The 18,725-nt window shown below is 36.7% G+C and overlaps 1 protein-coding gene across 2 annotated transcripts in view; it reads left to right on the top strand.

The window, feature by feature from the left end:
• Tenm1 (teneurin transmembrane protein 1) overlaps positions 1-18,725 on the top strand; it is an 889,292-nt gene that overhangs the window by 586,856 nt on the left and 283,711 nt on the right. For both annotated transcript variants that reach the window (XM_087599322.1, NM_001446957.1), the window contains 4 exon segments: positions 8,567-8,766; positions 9,948-10,158; positions 14,446-14,547; positions 16,825-17,019. In XM_087599322.1, the coding sequence (XP_087455448.1) occupies positions 8,567-8,766; positions 9,948-10,158; positions 14,446-14,547; positions 16,825-17,019 (708 nt within the window).

Below are 18,725 nucleotides of genomic sequence, written 5' to 3'. Positions count from 1 at the left end.
TCAACTGTCAAAGATAATGTAAAGCGGAAAAAGCTACTGGTCCAAAACATACAGGAAATCCAGGACTCAATGAGAAGATCAAACCTAAGGATAATAGGTATAGAAGAGAGTGAAGACTCCCAGCTCAAAGGACCAGTAAATATCTTCAACAAAATCATAGAAGAAAACTTCCCTTGCCTAAAAAAAGAGATACCCATAGGCATACAAGAAGCCTACAGAACTCCAAATAGATTGGACCAGAAAAGAAACACCTCCCGTCACATAATTGTCAAAACACCAAACGCACAAAATAAAGAAAGAATATTAAAAGCAGTAAGGGAAAAAGGTCAAGTAACATATAAAGGGAGACCTATCAGAATCACACCAGACTTCTCGCCAGAAACTATGAAGGCCAGAAGATCCGGGACTGATGTCATACAGACCCTAAGAGAACACAAATGCCAGCCCAGGTTACTGTATCCAGCAAAACTCTCAATTAACATTGATGGAGAAACCAAGATATTCCATGACAAAACCAAATTTACACAATATCTTTCTACAAATCCAGCACTACAAAGGATAATAAATGGTAAAGCCCAACATAAGGAGGCAAGCTATACCCTAGAAGAAGCAAGAAACTAATCGTCTTGGCAACAAAACAAAGAGAATGAAAGCACACAAACATAAACTCACATCCAAATATGAATATAAAGGGAAACAATAATCACTATTCCTTAATATCTCTCAATATCAATGGCCTCAACTCCCCAATAAAAAGACATAGATTAACAAACTGGATACGCAACGAGGACCCTGCATTCTGCTGCCTACAGGAAACACACCTCAGAGACAAAGACAGACACTACCTCAGAGTGAAAGGCTGGAAAACAACTTTCCAAGCAAATGGTCAGAAGAAGCAAGCTGGAGTAGCCATTCTAATATCAAATAAAATCAATTTCCAACTAAAAGTCATCAAAAAAGATAAGGAAGGACACTTCATATTCATCAAAGGAAAAATCCACCAAGATGAACTCTCAATCCTAAATATCTATGCCCCAAATACAAGGGCACCTACATACGTAAAAGAAACCTTACTAAAGCTCAAAACACACATTGCACCTCACACAATAATAGTGGGAGATTTCAACACCCCACTCTCATCAATGGACAGATCATGGAAACAGAAATTAAACAGTGATGTCGACAGACTAAGAGAAGTCATGAGCCAAATGGACTTAACGGATATTTATAGAACATTCTATCCTAAAGCAAAAGGATATACCTTCTTCTCAGCTCCTCATGGTACTTTCTCCAAAATTGACCATATAATTGGTCAAAAAACGGGCCTCAACAGGTACAGAAAGATAGAAATAATCCCATGCGTGCTATCGGACCACCAAGGCCTAAAACTGGTCTTCAATAACAATAAGGGAAGAATGCCCACATATACGTGGAAATTGAACAATGCTCTACTCAATGATAACCTGGTCAAGGAAGAAATAAAGAAAGAAATTAAAAACTTTTTAGAATTTAATGAAAATGAAGATACAACATACTCAAACTTATGGGACACAATGAAAGCTGTGCTAAGAGGAAAACTCATAGCGCTGAGTGCCTGCAGAAAGAAACAGGAAAGAGCATATGTCAGCAGCTTGACAGCACACCTAAAAGCTCTAGAACAAAAAGAAGCAAATACACCCAGGAGGAGTAGAAGGCAGGAAATAATCAAACTCAGAGCTGAAATCAACCAAGTAGAAACAAAAAGGACCATAGAAAGAATCAACAGAACCAAAAGTTGGTTCTTTGAGAAAATCAACAAGATAGATAAACCCTTAGCCAGACTAACGAGAGGACACAGAGAGTGCGTCCAAATTAACAAAATCAGAAATGAAAAGGGAGACATAACTACACATTCAGAGGAAATTCAAAAAATCATCAGATCTTACTATAAAAACCTATATTCAACAAAATTTGAAAATCTTCAGGAAATGGACAATTTCCTAGACAGATACCAGGTATCGAAGTTAAATCAGGAACAGATAAACCAGTTAAACAACCCCATAACTCCTAAGGAAATAGAAGCAGTCATTAAAGGTCTCCCAACCAAAAAGAGCCCAGGTCCAGACGGGTTTAGTGCAGAATTCTATCAGACCTTCATAGAAGACCTCATACCAATATTATCCAAACTATTCCACAAAATTGAAACAGATGGAGCCCTACCGAATTCCTTCTACGAAGCCACAATTACTCTTATACCTAAACCACAAAAAGACACAACAAAGAAAGAGAACTTCAGACCAATTTCCCTTATGAATATCGACGCAAAAATACTCAATAAAATTCTGGCAAACCGAATTCAAGAGCACATCAAAACAATCATCCACCATGATCAAGTAGGCTTCATCCCAGGCATGCAGGGATGGTTTAATATACGGAAAACCATCAACGTGATCCATTATATAAACAAACTGAAAGAACAGAACCACATGATCATTTCATTAGATGCTGAGAAAGCATTTGACAAAATTCAACACCCCTTCATGATAAAAGTCCTGGAAAGAATAGGAATTCAAGGCCCATACCTGAACATAGTAAAAGCCATATACAGCAAACCAGTTGCTAACATTAAACTAAATGGAGAGAAACTCGAAGCAATCCCACTAAAATCAGGGACTAGACAAGGCTGCCCACTCTCTCCCTACTTATTCAATATACTTCTTGAAGTTCTAGCCAGAGCAATCAGACAACAAAAGGAGATCAAGGGGATACAGATCGGAAAAGAAGAGGTCAAAATATCACTATTTGCAGATGACATGATAGTATATTTAAGTGATCCCAAAAGTTCCATCAGAGAACTACTAAATCTGATAAACAACTTCAGCAAAGTGGCTGGGTATAAAATTAACTCAAATAAATCAGTTGCCTTCCTCTATACAAAAGAGAAACAAGCCGAGAAAGAAATTAGGGAAACGACACCCTTCATAATAGACCCAAATAATATAAAGTACCTCAGTGTGACTTTAACCAAGCAAGTAAAAGATCTGTACAATAAGAACTTCAAGCCTCTGAAGAAAGAAATTGAAGAAGACCTCAGAAGATGGAAAGATCTCCCATGCTCATGGATTGGCAGGATTAATATAGTAAAAATGGCCATTTTACCAAAAGCGATCTACAGATTCAATGCAATCCCCACTAAAATACCAATCCAATTCTTCAAAGAGTTAGACAGAACAATTTGCAAATTCATCTGGAATAACAAAAAACCCAGGATAGCTAAAGCTATCCTCAACAATAAAAGGAAGTCAGGGGGAATCACTATCCCTGAACTCAAGCAGTATTACAGAGCAATAGTGATAAAAACTGCATGGTATTGGTACAGAGACAGACAGATAGACCAATGGAATAGAATTGAAGACCCAGAAATGAACCCACACACCTATGGTCACTTGATTTTTGACAAAGGAGCCAAAACCATCCAATGGAAAAAAGATAGCATTTTCAGCAAATGGTGCTGGTTCAACTGGAGGGCAACATGTAGAAGAATGCAGATCGATCCATGCTTATCACCCTGTACAAAGCTTAAGTCCAAGTGGATCAAGGACCTCCACATCAAACCAGACACACTCAAACTAATAGAAGAAAAACTAGGGAAACATCTGGAACACATGGGCACTGGAAAAAATTTCCTGAACAAAACACCAATGGCTTATGCTCTAAGATCAAGAATCGACAAATGGGATCTCATAAAACTGCAAAGCTTCTGTAAGGCAAAGGACACTGTGGTTAGGACAAAACGGCAACCAACAGATTGGGAAAAGATCTTTACCAATCCTACAACAGATAGAGGCCTTATATCCAAAATATACAAAGAACTCAAGAAGTTAGACCGCAGGGAAACAAATAACCCTATTAAAAATGGGGTTCAGAGCTAAACAAAGAATTCACAGCTGAGGAATGCCGAATGGCTGAGAAACACCTAAAGAAATGTTCAACATCTTTAGTCATAAGGGAAATGCAAATCAAAACAACCCTGAGATTTCACCTCACACCAGTGCGATTGGCTAAGATCAAAAACTCAGGTGACAGCAGATGCTGGCGAGGATGTGGAGAAAGAGGAACACTCCTCCATTGTTGGTGGGATTGCAGACTGGTAAAACCATTCTGGAAATCAGTCTGGAGGTTCCTCAGAAAATTGGACATTGCATTACCTGAGGATCCAGCTATACCTCTCTTGGGCATATACCCAAAAGATGCCTCAACATATAAAAGAGACACGTGCTCCACTATGTTCATCGCAGCCTTATTTATAATAGCCAGAAAATGGAAAGAACCCAGATGCCCTTCAACAGAGGAATGGATACAGAAAATGTGGTACATCTACACAATGGAATATTACTCAGCTATCAAAAACAACGAGTTTATGAAATTCGTAGGCAAATGGTTGGAACTGGAAAATATCATCCTGAGTGAGCTAACCCAATCACAGAAAGATATACATGGTATGCACTCATTGATAAGTGGCTATTAGCCCAAATGCTTGAATTACCCTAGATCCCTAGAACAAACGAAACTCAAGACGGATGATCAAAATGTGAATGCTTCACTCCTTCTTTAAATGAGGAAAAAGAATACCCTTGGCAGGGAAGGGAGAGGCAAAGATTAAAACAGAGACTGAAGGAACACCCATTCAGAGCCTGCCCCACATGTGGCCCATACATATACAGCCACCCAATTAGACAAGATGGATGAAGCAAAGAAGTGCAGACCGACAGGAGCCGGATGTAGATCGCTCCTGAGAGACACAGCCAGAATACAGCAAATACAGAGGCGAATGCCAGCAGCAAATCACTGAACTGAGAATAGGTCCCCTATTGAAGGAATCAGAGAAAGAACAGGAAGAGCTTGAAGGGGCTCGAGACCCCAAAAGTACAACAATGCCAAGCAACCAGAGCTTCCAGGGACTAAGCCACTACCTAAAGACTATACATGGACTGACCCTGGACTCTGACCCCTAGGTAGCAATGAATATCCTAGTAAGAGCACCAGTGGAAGGGGAAGCCCTGGGTCCTGCTAAGACTGAACCCCCAGTGAACTAGTCTATGGGGGGAGGGCGGCAATGGGGGGAGGGTTGGGAGGGGAACACCCATAAGGAAGGGGAGGGGGGAGGGGGATGTTTGCCCGGAAACCGGGAAAGGGAATAACACTCGAAATGTATATAAGAAATACTCAAGTTAATAAAAAAAATTTAATGATATTTGTGAAAGAGTTAAATTACCATTACCACACAGAGATATTAATGATCATTTCAAAAGAGGCATGTTGCCAAATAAAAGTTCTAGTACAAGATATGGGATATTGCTCTTCCAGTTGTTGAACAGAGATAACATGGAAATCCCCAAAGCAATACAGGCTATAGCTATCAATTGTAGTTACCTAGAAGAACTTGATAACATGATCTAACTGCTAAAGTCACCATAAACCTTGCTCATAAGGTGTGGAGAAATCAAACAGGTACCAACTTGGACATTTCCTTATTGTGTCCAATGTATCCACAAGACAATATATAGTCTAGTGGGAAAGAGAAATCATCTGTCTTACCAAGCCATCAACCTGTAAGTCAGAGGCTTGTTGGCATTCTCTAAAAGGCTCAGGAAAGATCATGGGAGATAGGGCAGAAAGATTGTAAGAATCAGAGTAAAAGGGAATTCCAGTAGTAAAATGTTGTTCTTCTTTCTTTTCTTTTCTTTTCTTGGATATTTTCTTTACTTACATTTCAAATGTAATCCCCTTTCCCAGTTTCCCCTCTGGAAACTTCCTATCCCACTCCCTCCCCCAGCTTCTATAAGGGTGCTCCCCCACCCACCCACCCTCTTCCTCTCACCTCACTGCCCTGGTATTTCCTTACACTGGGACATCAAGCCTTCACAGGACCAAGAGCCTCTCTTCTTATTGATGCCCCACAAGGCCATACTCTGCTACGTATGTAGTTGGAGCCATGGGTCCCTCCATGTGTACTCTTTGATTGATGTTTTAGTCCCTGGGAGCTCTAGGAGGACTGGTTGCTTGATATTGTTGTTCTTCCTATGGGTTTGCAAACCCTTTCAGCTCCTTCAGTCCTTTCTCTAACTCCTCCATTGGGGACCCCATGCTCAGTCCAATGGTTGGCTCCGTATCTGTATCTGTCAGACTCTAACAGAGCCTCTCAGGAGACAGCTATGTCAGACTCCTGTGTGCAATAGTGTAGGTTTGGTGACTATATATGGGATGGATCCCCAGGTGGGGGGCAGTCTCTGGATGGCCTTTAGTCTCTGTTCCACATTTTGTCTGCATATTTCCTCCAGTGAGTATTTCGTTCCAATTTATAAGAAAGTCTGAAGCACCCATACTTTGTTCTTCCTTCTTCTTGAGCTTTATGTGATCGTGTGAATTGTATCTTGGGTAATCTGAGCTTTTGGGCTAATATCCACTTATCAGCGAGTGCATATCATGTGTGTTCTTTTGTGACTAGGTTACCTCACTCAGGACGATATTTTCTAGTCCCATCCATTTGCCTAAGAATTTCATGAAGTAATTGTTTTTAATAGCTGAGTAGTACTCCATTGTGTAACTGTACCATATTTTCTATATCCATTCCTCAGTTGATGGACATCTGTGTTCTTTCCAGTTTCTGGCTATTATAAATAAGGCTGCTATGAACATAGTGGAGCATGTGTCCTTGTTATATGTTGGAGCATCTTTTGGGTATATGCCCAGGAGTGGTATAGCTGGGTCCTCAGGTAGTTCGATGTCCAATTTTCTGAGGAACCTTCAGACTGATTTCCAGAATGGTTGTACCAGCCTGCAATCCCACCTACAATGGAGGAGTGTTCCTGTTTCTCCACATCTTTGCCAGCATCTCTGTCACCTGAGTTTCTTATAGACATGCAGAACTTAGGTACTTATGAACTCACATCAGCTGTGGTTGCCTGTACATTGTCTACACAAAGTCAACCCAACCTTTCCAGTGTGGAGAGGAAGAGGCTCAAAAATCTCCGCCTCTAGTTGATGAGTTAGTAACAGGTGATGGCTTCTGGAGTTATCTACTCCAGAATCAGTTATCTTTAATGGCATAATAGCTATTTGGTATGAATATGGACATAGTATAGATAACCATGGTAAGCCCACAAAAACTTGTATGCTTTCAGGGCTGACCATTTGGTATTGGAAAAACAGTATGTTTTTTCCTGAAAAAGACTATTTTCTTTACTCTCAATATTCCTTAATTGCCTATAATCTCATCTGCATTGTCATGTCTATTGTTAGACAACCTTTCCAACTCAGGTTTAAGTAGTCATGTTGGTTAAGGGCATAAACTCTATCATTACTAGGAGGCACAATCTCACAGAAACCCCATTAACCCTCTACCTCTTAGAATCATTCTGCACCCTGTTTTTCAGTGTTCTCTGTTATATTATCTCTCACACTTGTAAAGAACATTGCTTGCTCAGATGAAATGCTTCATTTAAATTATATATGCATATTTATATAAAGAATTTTATATATGATAGGTTTTCTATAGATAAATAATCAACAGGATTCCTTGTAGTTTTTTCAGATATTCTTAGTGCTCTATGTTAACTTTACTAATCAAATCCTTTTGACTGGTTCTAAAAACAATATAATCAATGTGTTATTATTTCTTTTCAACCATGTTTAGAACTCTTCTTCATTATATATGAATATCTCACAGCCTCATGATCACAATTTTATAGCACTGTGTTTTAGTGCAAGTTTTTTCTAAGTCTCGTGTTCAATGTCATGTCCCATAATTACCATTTTATGACTCATTCATTCACACATTTATTAAATTATTATATATTGATCATATATTATTATATATTGATTAATATATAAATTATTATATATTGATCATTGTGTGTGTGCATGTGTGTGTGTGTGTGTGTGTGTGATAGAGAGAGAGAGAGAGTAAAACCTTTATATACAGACATATACATTATCTAGATACTGAGGATAAAGCAATGAACAGTGCGGCTCTACTTGTTCTCAAAATGTTTACTTTGTATCATGGAAAAATGCACAATTTGTTACACATAAAATATGCAATATCTTGGGTAATAATTACTATAAGAAAATAAATGGGCAATAAAGAGCATAAAATGGGGGGTTGCAAATATAAACCAAATATTTTTTCTTCCTTTGAATACCCATAGCAGTTCCTTTCCTTTACAATGTGATTACTTTAATATTTGTTCCAATTACTCAGTGACTTTTGAAACTCACCAAGACCAATAGCTACATATTACTCATCTTTCTAATTCCTGCAACTATCAATAGGGTGAATGTTCAATAAATACTGCAAAGTAATCATGCTAAACAAAATAAATGCAATAGGAGTTTAAGAGTAATTGGCATAATGGTTGTCAGAAAAGGCCCCTTAGAAGATATTTAATATGAGGAATACCTTGAAAGATGCAGGGGAAAAAAATCTGCCTAAGTTGTTTCAATAGATTTGTTCTTGAAAAGCTAAAGAGCATTCCTTTATTAGTTAAGATTAATTGTATGTATAACTTTCTCTTTTTCAAACCAGTGTTTCCGAAGGGACGAGCAATTGACACAGGGGAAGTTGACATTGGAGCACAGGTCATGCAGACCATTCCCCCTGGCTTGTTTTGGCGTTTCCAGATTACTATCCACCATCCTATATATCTGAAATTCAATATTTCTTTAGCCAAGGACTCTCTGCTGGGAATTTATGGCAGAAGAAACATTCCACCTACACACACTCAGGTATTTGATATAATAGGTATTTTCTTAAATCCTTTTAGAGGGTACTATATCAAGCACTTCGCACTTCAGATGCTGTGATTTGTGCATACTGCAGGATTCAAAGATGAAGGCAAAAATAAAATCTTTGTAACAAAAATATCTAAACTAATCACACTTTAATGAAAACACAGCAACTAGAAATAAAGAACAGCATTTAGGAAAACGTATTCAGAAAAGATAGTTTAAGGAAACATTCTTAAACTTGATCTCTGCTTCCTACAAAGGATCACGATGGCTTTCTCAGCTCTGTCATATTAGCACTAAAATCTGTACCTTCCCCATTGCTCTTGTATATCCTTTTACTATTATCCCAGTAACAGTATGGAAATCAACCAGAACATATTGGCAAATATTATATACATAAAGCAGGTTATATCTTACATACAGAATTTTTTCTATAAGGAATCTTTCACAAGGTTTCAAATATATAAATTTCTGCAGTTTCCATAGCCTATTTATAAACAGATACCATATTTCTCATGTTTCTCTTAAGCTGATTTTTCTGCATTAATCTGTTAGTAGCACTGCTCTACCCAAGATGTAATTTAAAAGAATTAAACATGCCTTCCACCCTTCCCCCAACTTTATCTTTTGGCCAAGTCAAAATGCCATTCAAATGTAAATCACAAAATACAGGAACATGTAAAACAATATGTTTACCAAATGATTAGAGGGGGAGGCTAGTCTTTGAGCATATAAATACATACCCACAAAGGTGACAAATATTGTCATTTATAATTTTTATTTATTTGGTTTTTAAAGCTGAAAAAAAGCTTTTAAATTTGTTGTCACATTTCTGAGCAGAATATGCTGTCAAGTATCTTCTCTTAGAAAGATACTTTGATAAAATGTCAAAATCTCATGCATAATACTCAAAATTGTTTCCATTTCTTGTTTTGCTTTTAAACAGTTTTTATTTAGAACAGTCCCAAACTAGGAAGTTCACAACCTTTATAAGTGTAGTGAAACTAGCAAATTCATTTTAGTTCAAATATACTTAAGAATTAGTAACATTCTTTTCTATTTTTCCAACAATCCAAGCAAAGAAATACATATTGAATAAGTCAGTGAGAATTAAATATGAATATATGTCCAGAAGTACAAAGTAGTTCAAGTTCGTATTTGTGTTTGGATTTTTCCAGTTTGATTTTGTGAAATTAATGGATGGCAAGCAACTGGTGAAACAGGACTCTAAGAGCTCAGATGACATCCAGCACTCCCCAAGGAATCTGATCCTAACATCACTCCAGGAGACAGGTTTCATAGAGTACATGGACCAAGGACCTTGGTATCTGGCATTTTACAATGATGGAAAGAAGATGGAGCAAGTGTTTGTGCTAACTACAGCAATTGGTAAGCTGCCATGGCTGTTGTTTGAATTCACAACATAGTTCTAGAAAGTCACTGGTGGTTAAAATATTTGGTTACTCACATACTGTTCCTTCTACCTTAAAGTTATTATTCAATAAACGTCACTGCAAGTAACCTTTTATTTTTGTTCTCATTGCTGTTAAAATTTTCTTAAAGCTCTCCAGTATTTGCTGATATTCTAAGACACTTGTCATGAAGCCCTTTCTATGATTTTAACAAAAAATATTCCCCGGATAATATTGTTTAAAAAGAGAGATAGATGAACAACTTGAAAGAGAAATTTTATAAGCAAAATTATCTCTGTTAAACTGAGCCCAAAAACCTCACTCCTATGACAGTGACATAAAATGTAGGTTTGTGTGTTCAAAGCCAATGTGAGCTTAAAAGGAAATTCAAAGCCAATTTTGGCAAACCAGTGAGTACCTATCTTAAAATATAAAATATATTAGAGGATGTAGCCTGGTGACAGAACAATTACCTAACATGTATGACTCCTAAGGTTCTATCCCCAGTGATAAAATGGGAGAAAGGAAATAAAGACCTTGTTAATTGGTTTGATTATAGAATAAGAGCAAATAAATACCTCTTAAAATAGAAAGAGTGGCATCAATAAAATTCTTTAGATCAATTGATTCTCAAACCTCTAAGGCTTCAAAATACAAAGTAAGAGCACTTAAAGAAGAATACTGAGAATAATAACTTAAATCATCCCACACCCCTATTTTGGGTTTCTTTAGGTCTGATAATCAAATGGCTCTTTCAGTCATCCCATGGCCTTTTAAGTTGAGTTCTTTCTTAAAACAATGACTAGCATTCACTACCATTCTCCTTAGTCTGAAGCATCTCAGTCTTTTGTCATGTTTTCCCAATAAACACACTCCCCTGACCCTTTGTGTGAATAAAGCTAAGCTCTTTAGCAATTTGGGAGTCCTTGGGGTAAATAACTTGTAGGCACAGCATTGTAGTGTTTGAATTTTCACAAAACGCATGTCTTTTGAAAGAAGAGAAAATCTTTTACAGCTGTCAGTTCTCTATACAACTCTCTACTTTATCCTTTAGTTAACCTGTTCAGCCATATGTTTAGGAAGATGTGTTGACTGTTAATAAATAGACCATCTGCTCTTGATAACAATTATGTTCTATTTTTACTTGATGCTGAAGACCTTGAGAGAGTAAAAAACAGTATTCTAGCCATAAGACTATTATTTTTCCCCTAAAGTAATTCAAGAAGCAATAAAAATCATACTGAGACAAGCTCCATTGATCTTACATCTCCAAAATACATACCATTCTTATTAAAATTAAAAAATTATACATTTCAATCATGTCATTATTTTGTTACTAAGAGTGTATCCTTAAAAGTTACTGCAGTGAAAAAACTCAAAACACAATTTTGTTATGATTGCTATTAAATTATAACATTAATTTAGAGAAATTAGAAGATATAAAATATTTGTGAATATTATCTCTCTTCTTGTGATTTAACCGGTCATCTCAAATTATCCAATTGTAACTACTAACCAGGCTATTAAACTGTTAAATACTAGTAGGATCAAGAACCATGCTTGGGGGCTTTTCACCTTTACCTTATTTCATCCCCAAAGGAAATTAACCTTTCATATCATATATCACCATCCAGATATGAAGCCATCAGTTTCATATAAACAAAATACTTGCATTTTGCACATGCAAGTCAGTATCTTTTGATATGTTTTATAAAGCCAAGTATATGTTTTATAGAATGCAGTATGGTGCAGTGGGAGGGGTTACTTCAGTGGGCCCACGCTGAGGCAGCCCTCCCCTGAGGAACCATCCATATGGGTCTCCTTTATTTGTGGACATGGGATGGGGAGTTGAGAAGAGAGAAGAGGCAGAGAATAATAAGAGAGAGAGAGAAAGGGGGAACAGCCAGGAACACAGGGTGGGAGAGGAAGAAAGGGGGAGAGCGAAGAGGGTCAGGGAGAGAATAGGGGCAGAGAGAGAGAAAACAGTCTCTTTTATAGCAAGCCACACATATCTGGCTGTTGCTATGAAAGTGTTGGGCAGAGCCTTGAAGTTATGCTAACATCTTTACTTTTCTACTTGTTTAATATTAGAAGCAAAAGACATCTCCCACTCCCATTTCATTAAGAAAGTTCAAGGAGACTGGAGAGATGGCTTAATGATTAAGAACACTTACTGCTCTTACAGAGAAATTGAGTTCATTTCCTAGTAGACCCATAATGGTTCCCAACCACCCATAACTTGAGTTCTAGGATATACCCTACTTTGTCTTCTGAAGACACCAAACACAGACATGATATAAATACATGCATGCAGGTAAAACACTCATACATAAAAAGGATAAAATAACAACAAAATTTAAGTTCAAGTAAATTTCCCTGAAAGCATATAAGTCATTTACTCTAAAGTATACCCGTTATTTTTTATATATTTTTATGCCTTGTCTTAATGACAGTGAAAGGGTACTTTTATAACTCATAAACAAACCTGGGATCCTGTTGTTCATAGTACATGCAGTATCTGAATCCATTTCAAATTATTCAATATTCTCTAAAATGGGCTCAATAACATTTTCTCTTCTTGTCTTTTTTCTGCCCAGGGATGAATTCTGTCACATCAGTCACAGGCTCTGGAATTATGTAGTAAACTATTTAAAGTCAACTGCTCTCAATGTTTTAATGGGGGAGTACTAACAGATTTACCTAGGGTGCTTGATACATTATAGGTTGCTGGACCAAATTACTTAGTGACAGATTCAGGAGATTCCGAACTGAAGTCCGACTTTCTGTGTTACAGGTGCCACACAATGTTTCTACTGATACAAGGAACTCACTCACAGGCCACACTTAAAAAATGCAATCCTCAACCTTCACTGTACCTACTCATTCTCACATAGAATCTCCCTTTTGTATTAGAAATATTTTTTCTAAGTGAAGGAGGGTTTTTTTATTTAAAAAGTAAAAACATTAGTGAAATGATTTTTAATAGACCAGAATTAGGAAGCAAGCAAGAGAGGGAGAAAGAAAGGAAGAAAAGAAGGCAAGGAAGGAAGGAAGGAAGAAAGGAAGGAAGGAAGGAAGGAAGGATGGAAGGATGGAAGGAAGGAAGGAAGGAAGGAAGGATGGAAGGAAGGAAGGATGGAAGGAAGGAAGGAAGGATGGAAGGAAGGAAGGAAGGAAGGAAGGAAGGAAGGAAGGAAGGAAGGAAGGAAGGAAAAAGAAATGAAAAGTAAGTCTCTGAGGTCAAAATCGCTAAGTATAGAATTTTTATTATTTAAAGTAATATTTAATTTTAAATATATTTTGATCATGTTCTTTCCCTCCCCCAAGTCCTTTCAGATTCTCTCCCCTTCACTATGCACATAACTTTAATTTCATTCTTTAAAAAAACTAAACAAAATCCAATACAACAAACACACAAAGGCATATAACACCAAGAGTGGCACATTGAGCATCTAATCCTTTATAGACCCATAAGCTAATCATTATTATACTGAAATATAATTATAATCTATAAAAACTAAATTTATTTTCCAAGACTGACATTTGTAAAACAGTTGTTTTTCAGAGAATTTATATAAATTTTTCTAACTTATTTTCTGCACAACTTTATGGATATCCTCAAAGCTGTTCTCCATTCCCTTGAAAACTATTTTGTAAGAATGGGTTTAAAAGAAATCAGAGGTAGGGAAGTGGCATTTACAGTCAAGAAGGCATTTCTCAACAAAATACTTTTAGGTTCAAATGCTTTTAGTGGTGGTGAATTTAATATGAACACTTACTTTAAAAGCACTCCATTGTCACTTATTAATGAAAATAGACTACTGATTATCATATTTAACCTGTCAAGATAGTATATTAAATAGTCTACATTCTAGAGAAGAAACTTTATTTGCTATAGCATAAATATGAAAAATAAATAGTAATCTTTGTCTTCTTGGGTACATTTTAAAATCTGCTTTGCTTTTCAGAAATGTCTTACAATTCTTATGCCATTTTAGCTTTATCACAAGCGCCTCCTTTATCTACTTTAGAGATAAGTTGGGTTTTGTTCTTCTCTTTAAGAATTAGTTTGCACTATTGAGAACCATGTTTAACAATCTACTGTATATGATATTGTGAAGAAATCCCTGCCATCTATTTTGAGCAATAAGAACTTTGCAGACAGCAGAGGACAAGATTATCATAGACAAGGAATTTCTGAAACTTTGTAAACGGCATGGCTCTTTCCTGGACGTGGGCTCACTTTTTTCTTTTCTATTAATAGAAATAATGGATGACTGTTCAACCAATTGTAATGGAAATGGAGAGTGTATCTCTGGGCATTGTCATTGTTTCCCAGGATTCCTTGGACCTGACTGTGCTAGAGGTAATGTCATTCTATGCTTCTGATGGTTTTAAAGAAGTGGTTCTCAACTTTCCTAATGTTTCGACCCTTTAATAAAGTTGCTCATGTTGTGGTGAACCCCAACCATAAAATTATTTCATTGCTACTTCATAACTATAATGTTGTTATTTCTGTGAATCATACCGAAAATATTTGTATTTTCCAATGGTCGTAGGCAATCCCTGTGAAAGGATCATTTGATTTCCAAAGGAGTCATAACCCACAGGCTGAGAACCTAGAGAAATGCCATTAGAGAAAACATTATGAGCAACAGTGGTGATAGAAACAATATCATATCAGCAAAGCCAGCAGTGCTTGCCAACAATTGTTACCCAAATCTGAGCACTTCAAATGCCAGCTGTATTCTAGACACTTCTTATTGCCTCTTCATTCCCTCTTCTCACAGTGTTCCTATTAATTAGGTCTGCTAATGACCCCTACTTTATGAACAAAGGAAGAACCTCAAAGTGGATGGTTAAGAAAATATGAGTGCCAGCTGAGATTTGAACCTATATCATCTGAGCCAACTACAACATACTATTAATATTTCTTGTATTTAATAATTCATAGCAGTCTGAGTTTAAAACAAGGCAAAGTTAGAATTTGAAAATACCATCATGTAGATAATTTTTAATCTAGCAACATGGCTGCTCTGGCAAGGGATCATATGCAAAGACCTTCTAGGTCCATAAATTCTGACTTGAGTACAGATATGTCCTTAGTACATACCTTTAATTCCAACCAATGAAGATAAAGTTAGTTTGTAGGAGGAAGCAGCCATATTTGAAAGTGACTTCTAATTGAGAGGCAGACAGAGTGATGAATCTGGAAAGATTTGACAGTATGAGTCAGAAATAGGACATGCCTAACTCTCATGAGGAGAGGAAAAAGAGGCTACTTAAGAGCAGGTCAGAGTGAGTCAGAAAAAGAGGGCAGTTCAGTGAGTAGAGTTTCGCTGACTTTGGTTCAGTGAGCATTTTAGCTGAGTTCAGTTCAGGGCACTTCAATGCAGTCCAGTTGAATGCAGTTGAGTTCATGTAATTCCATTCTGCTTAGTTCAGTTCATGTTATCAGCATAGTGCAGTCAGTGCAGTCCAGTGCATGGAATTCAGAGCACCAATTCAGTGAGAAGCCAGATTGAATCCATCAGCTTGGAGAAGAGTTTTAAGTCAGAACAGCTGAGTTGAATCAGCCAGCCAGAGTTCAGAAAGTACTAGAGAGGGGGAGCTTATCCTGCCATAAGCCTCCAAGATGACATCTGGAGAATAAATTTACACCATAATAGCTGGAAATGGTGGGGATTCAGTAAATGGATATGTAGTTTAGAAAGTAAAATTTGAAATTCAAAAGTTAAACTTGGTAATCTTTACTGTTTGCTTCATGCACTTGCACAGAGTTTAATTAATTCTTGAAAAGCTTTAGATAAATGGAATCATGCTTTCCTCTAGAATTGGATTTATTTTCTAGATGCTTCCTGTTCGTTTTCAATGTAGTCTTAAAGTTTCTGGTCTTCTAGGTTAATCTTTGATTTCTTAGAAGAAAAAGAAAAGAAAAACTCTGTTCATTTATATTAAATTCCATTCTGCAGAGGATTTTAAAGCAGTTTGTAGGTTTCTTGCACCATAGAAGATCTTGTGAAATGGAGGATAAGGGTTTGTATTTAAAAAAAACAACATATAAGAAAAATAGAAGACGTAGCTACTGCCCTCAAAAACCTTATAGGTTTAAAATGAACTCACATAGTAACAAAACAGAATAGGTATTTTAATAAAAGTCTATAGAAGGTAATGGCCACTGAAAATCTGTTTGTACAGCCTTTATGAAATCTTTCTCATATGAATAATTCTCTATTTATAAGATTTTAATGTATACTTTGCTGTGTGTGGGTGTAGGGGAGAGAGAGAGAGAGAGAGAGAGAGAGAGAGAGAGAGAGAGAAACGGAGAGACAGTGTGTGAGAGAGAGAAAAAATAGAGAAATGATAATTGAAGCAGTGATAATAATTTGGCATTGTGATAGGATCAAATGCAAGTATGTTTTCTCCACATAGGAAATATTCATAATTTATCTTTAGCCAAGTTCTATAAGAAGAAAATTTTGTCTACAATCATGATCATAGGTCTATTCAATAAAGAATAAGACAAATAATGAGACAAAACTATTACTTTTGCCAGAAATTACATGCTAGAACCAATATAGAGTCATTCTTGAAGATTTTCAAAAGGATTCTAAAAACACTAAACTTATTTGCCACCCTTTAGATTCATGCCCTGTGCTGTGCGGCGGAAATGGCGAATATGAAAAAGGCCACTGTGTCTGCAGGAATGGCTGGAAAGGGCCTGAGTGTGATGTTCCAGAAGAACAGTGCATTGACCCAACCTGCTTTGGCCATGGTACCTGCATCATGGGAGTTTGCATCTGTGTTCCAGGCTACAAAGGAGAAATCTGTGAGGAAGGTCAGAGTCCCATTCTAATAAATTGCTTCAGGCTTTTCTCTCACTGGCGTTTCCATAGTTTCCTTCTATAGTACTAGTAGAAAAACAAGCAGTCCTTGCAAATAATACATGTTCAACATGCCCTTGGTACAAAAAGCAAAGGGTTGAGGTCGGGGAAACTCGTGTCTCTTCTGACAGCCTCATGAAATACATGACACTGTTTCTATGACACCTGAAAAGCAGTAATGCAAAAGTGATCTCTGTTAATTTCTAATACTGTTTTATAACTTGATAATTTTCAGCTTGACTATTTCGGGTGTTAATCATATGTTTTTATTATTACAGAGTCCTTTATGCTGCAGAATGAAGCATTACATTTAAGAATGCAATAAAAATAATGATATAGACATATTTGGAGACATTTCGCAAATGTTTTCCTGGGGAGTGATTTGTAATTACCACTATTACATTTGCTTTATATTATTTATTTATTCTTACATGCCTCGTGATGAAACTTGACCTCCTTCCCTAAGAAAAGAAAAATCAGATCTACCACTAATGAGTTTTAAAGCACAGCCTTTGTATTAAATTCACCTCAAAGGAGTTTTTAGAAAAAAATATTTTTGAAATAGCTATAGTGTTATCATTTAAACAGACATATTGGAAAATAAGTTTACTAGTAATCGGACCATTTTCATGCCACATTCCTCAAATAAGACTGATTTCAGAAATAATATGAAACCATTACCATGGGAGATGGTCTTATCACAAATGTTGTTCAGGAAAGGGGCTGCTGAAAATGCACTGTAATTGCTTTTTAAAGATCGCTCATTAAGACTATTACACAGCATTCTACAGGGTTTAATCTCATTCCACTCCATGAACAAGCAGAATTTTAGCTTTCCACCTCCTATTAGTGGCAGTAGAATATGGGTGTAAAGACTGTTTGCTCCAGTGAACTCCATTGGGCCTGTATAGGCACGGGAGTTGTTATGATATCTTAGAAACACTTTTATGTGAGTATGTAATGATCGAAATATCCCTATATGTAAGCATAAATGCACATGTTCTATAGATCCAGACAGTTAACAACGAGTGACATCTATCACATCTACAGTTTGTCATGAAAATCATGTAACCTAATTCAGTAGACTCCTCTGATTTAAATTTCATAAGAAGATGAAAAGGGGGATTTACCATAAATTAGTCTTTTACTTGGTCTCTAAGAATATATGTAAAATGGCCAAAATAACAAGGAAGAATGCTCCCCACATTTAATGGCAGAGGCTTTACAAATACAATATGAAAATATTGAAACTCTTATATCATACATGGAGAACCTATAAGCTAAAACATGCTATGGGCAGTTTGTTTATAGACATGATGTTGGCATTGTTTTTATTGACTGACTTCGTTTTCAATTTTTCAAAATAGAGAATGGACACATTGAAAAGTCCTACTTCTTGTTTCTCTTGAAAACTACTAGGCCTACATCAGCTAGAGCCAAGATCCTTTTAAACAGAACATATAGTTTCATAGCTTGCTCCCAATCAGCAATGTCCTTACAAATACCCCGTTTCCTCCACAGTTGCCTTCTCCTAGCCCGTTGATTTCATTCCTCCAATTTAAGTATGACTTTCATGACAGAAACATCTTTATACCAAGAATTTCTAGCTCATGGAGAAAGAAGCTGATAATAATTACCCTTCAGAATGAGCTTTATTAGG

This window comes from Rattus norvegicus, chromosome X (assembly GCF_021556685.1).
Source record: "Rattus norvegicus strain SHRSP/BbbUtx chromosome X, alternate assembly SHRSP_T2T, whole genome shotgun sequence".
Taxonomy (NCBI): domain Eukaryota; kingdom Metazoa; phylum Chordata; class Mammalia; order Rodentia; family Muridae; genus Rattus; species Rattus norvegicus.
This window is presented reverse-complemented; position numbering and strand designations above follow the sequence as displayed.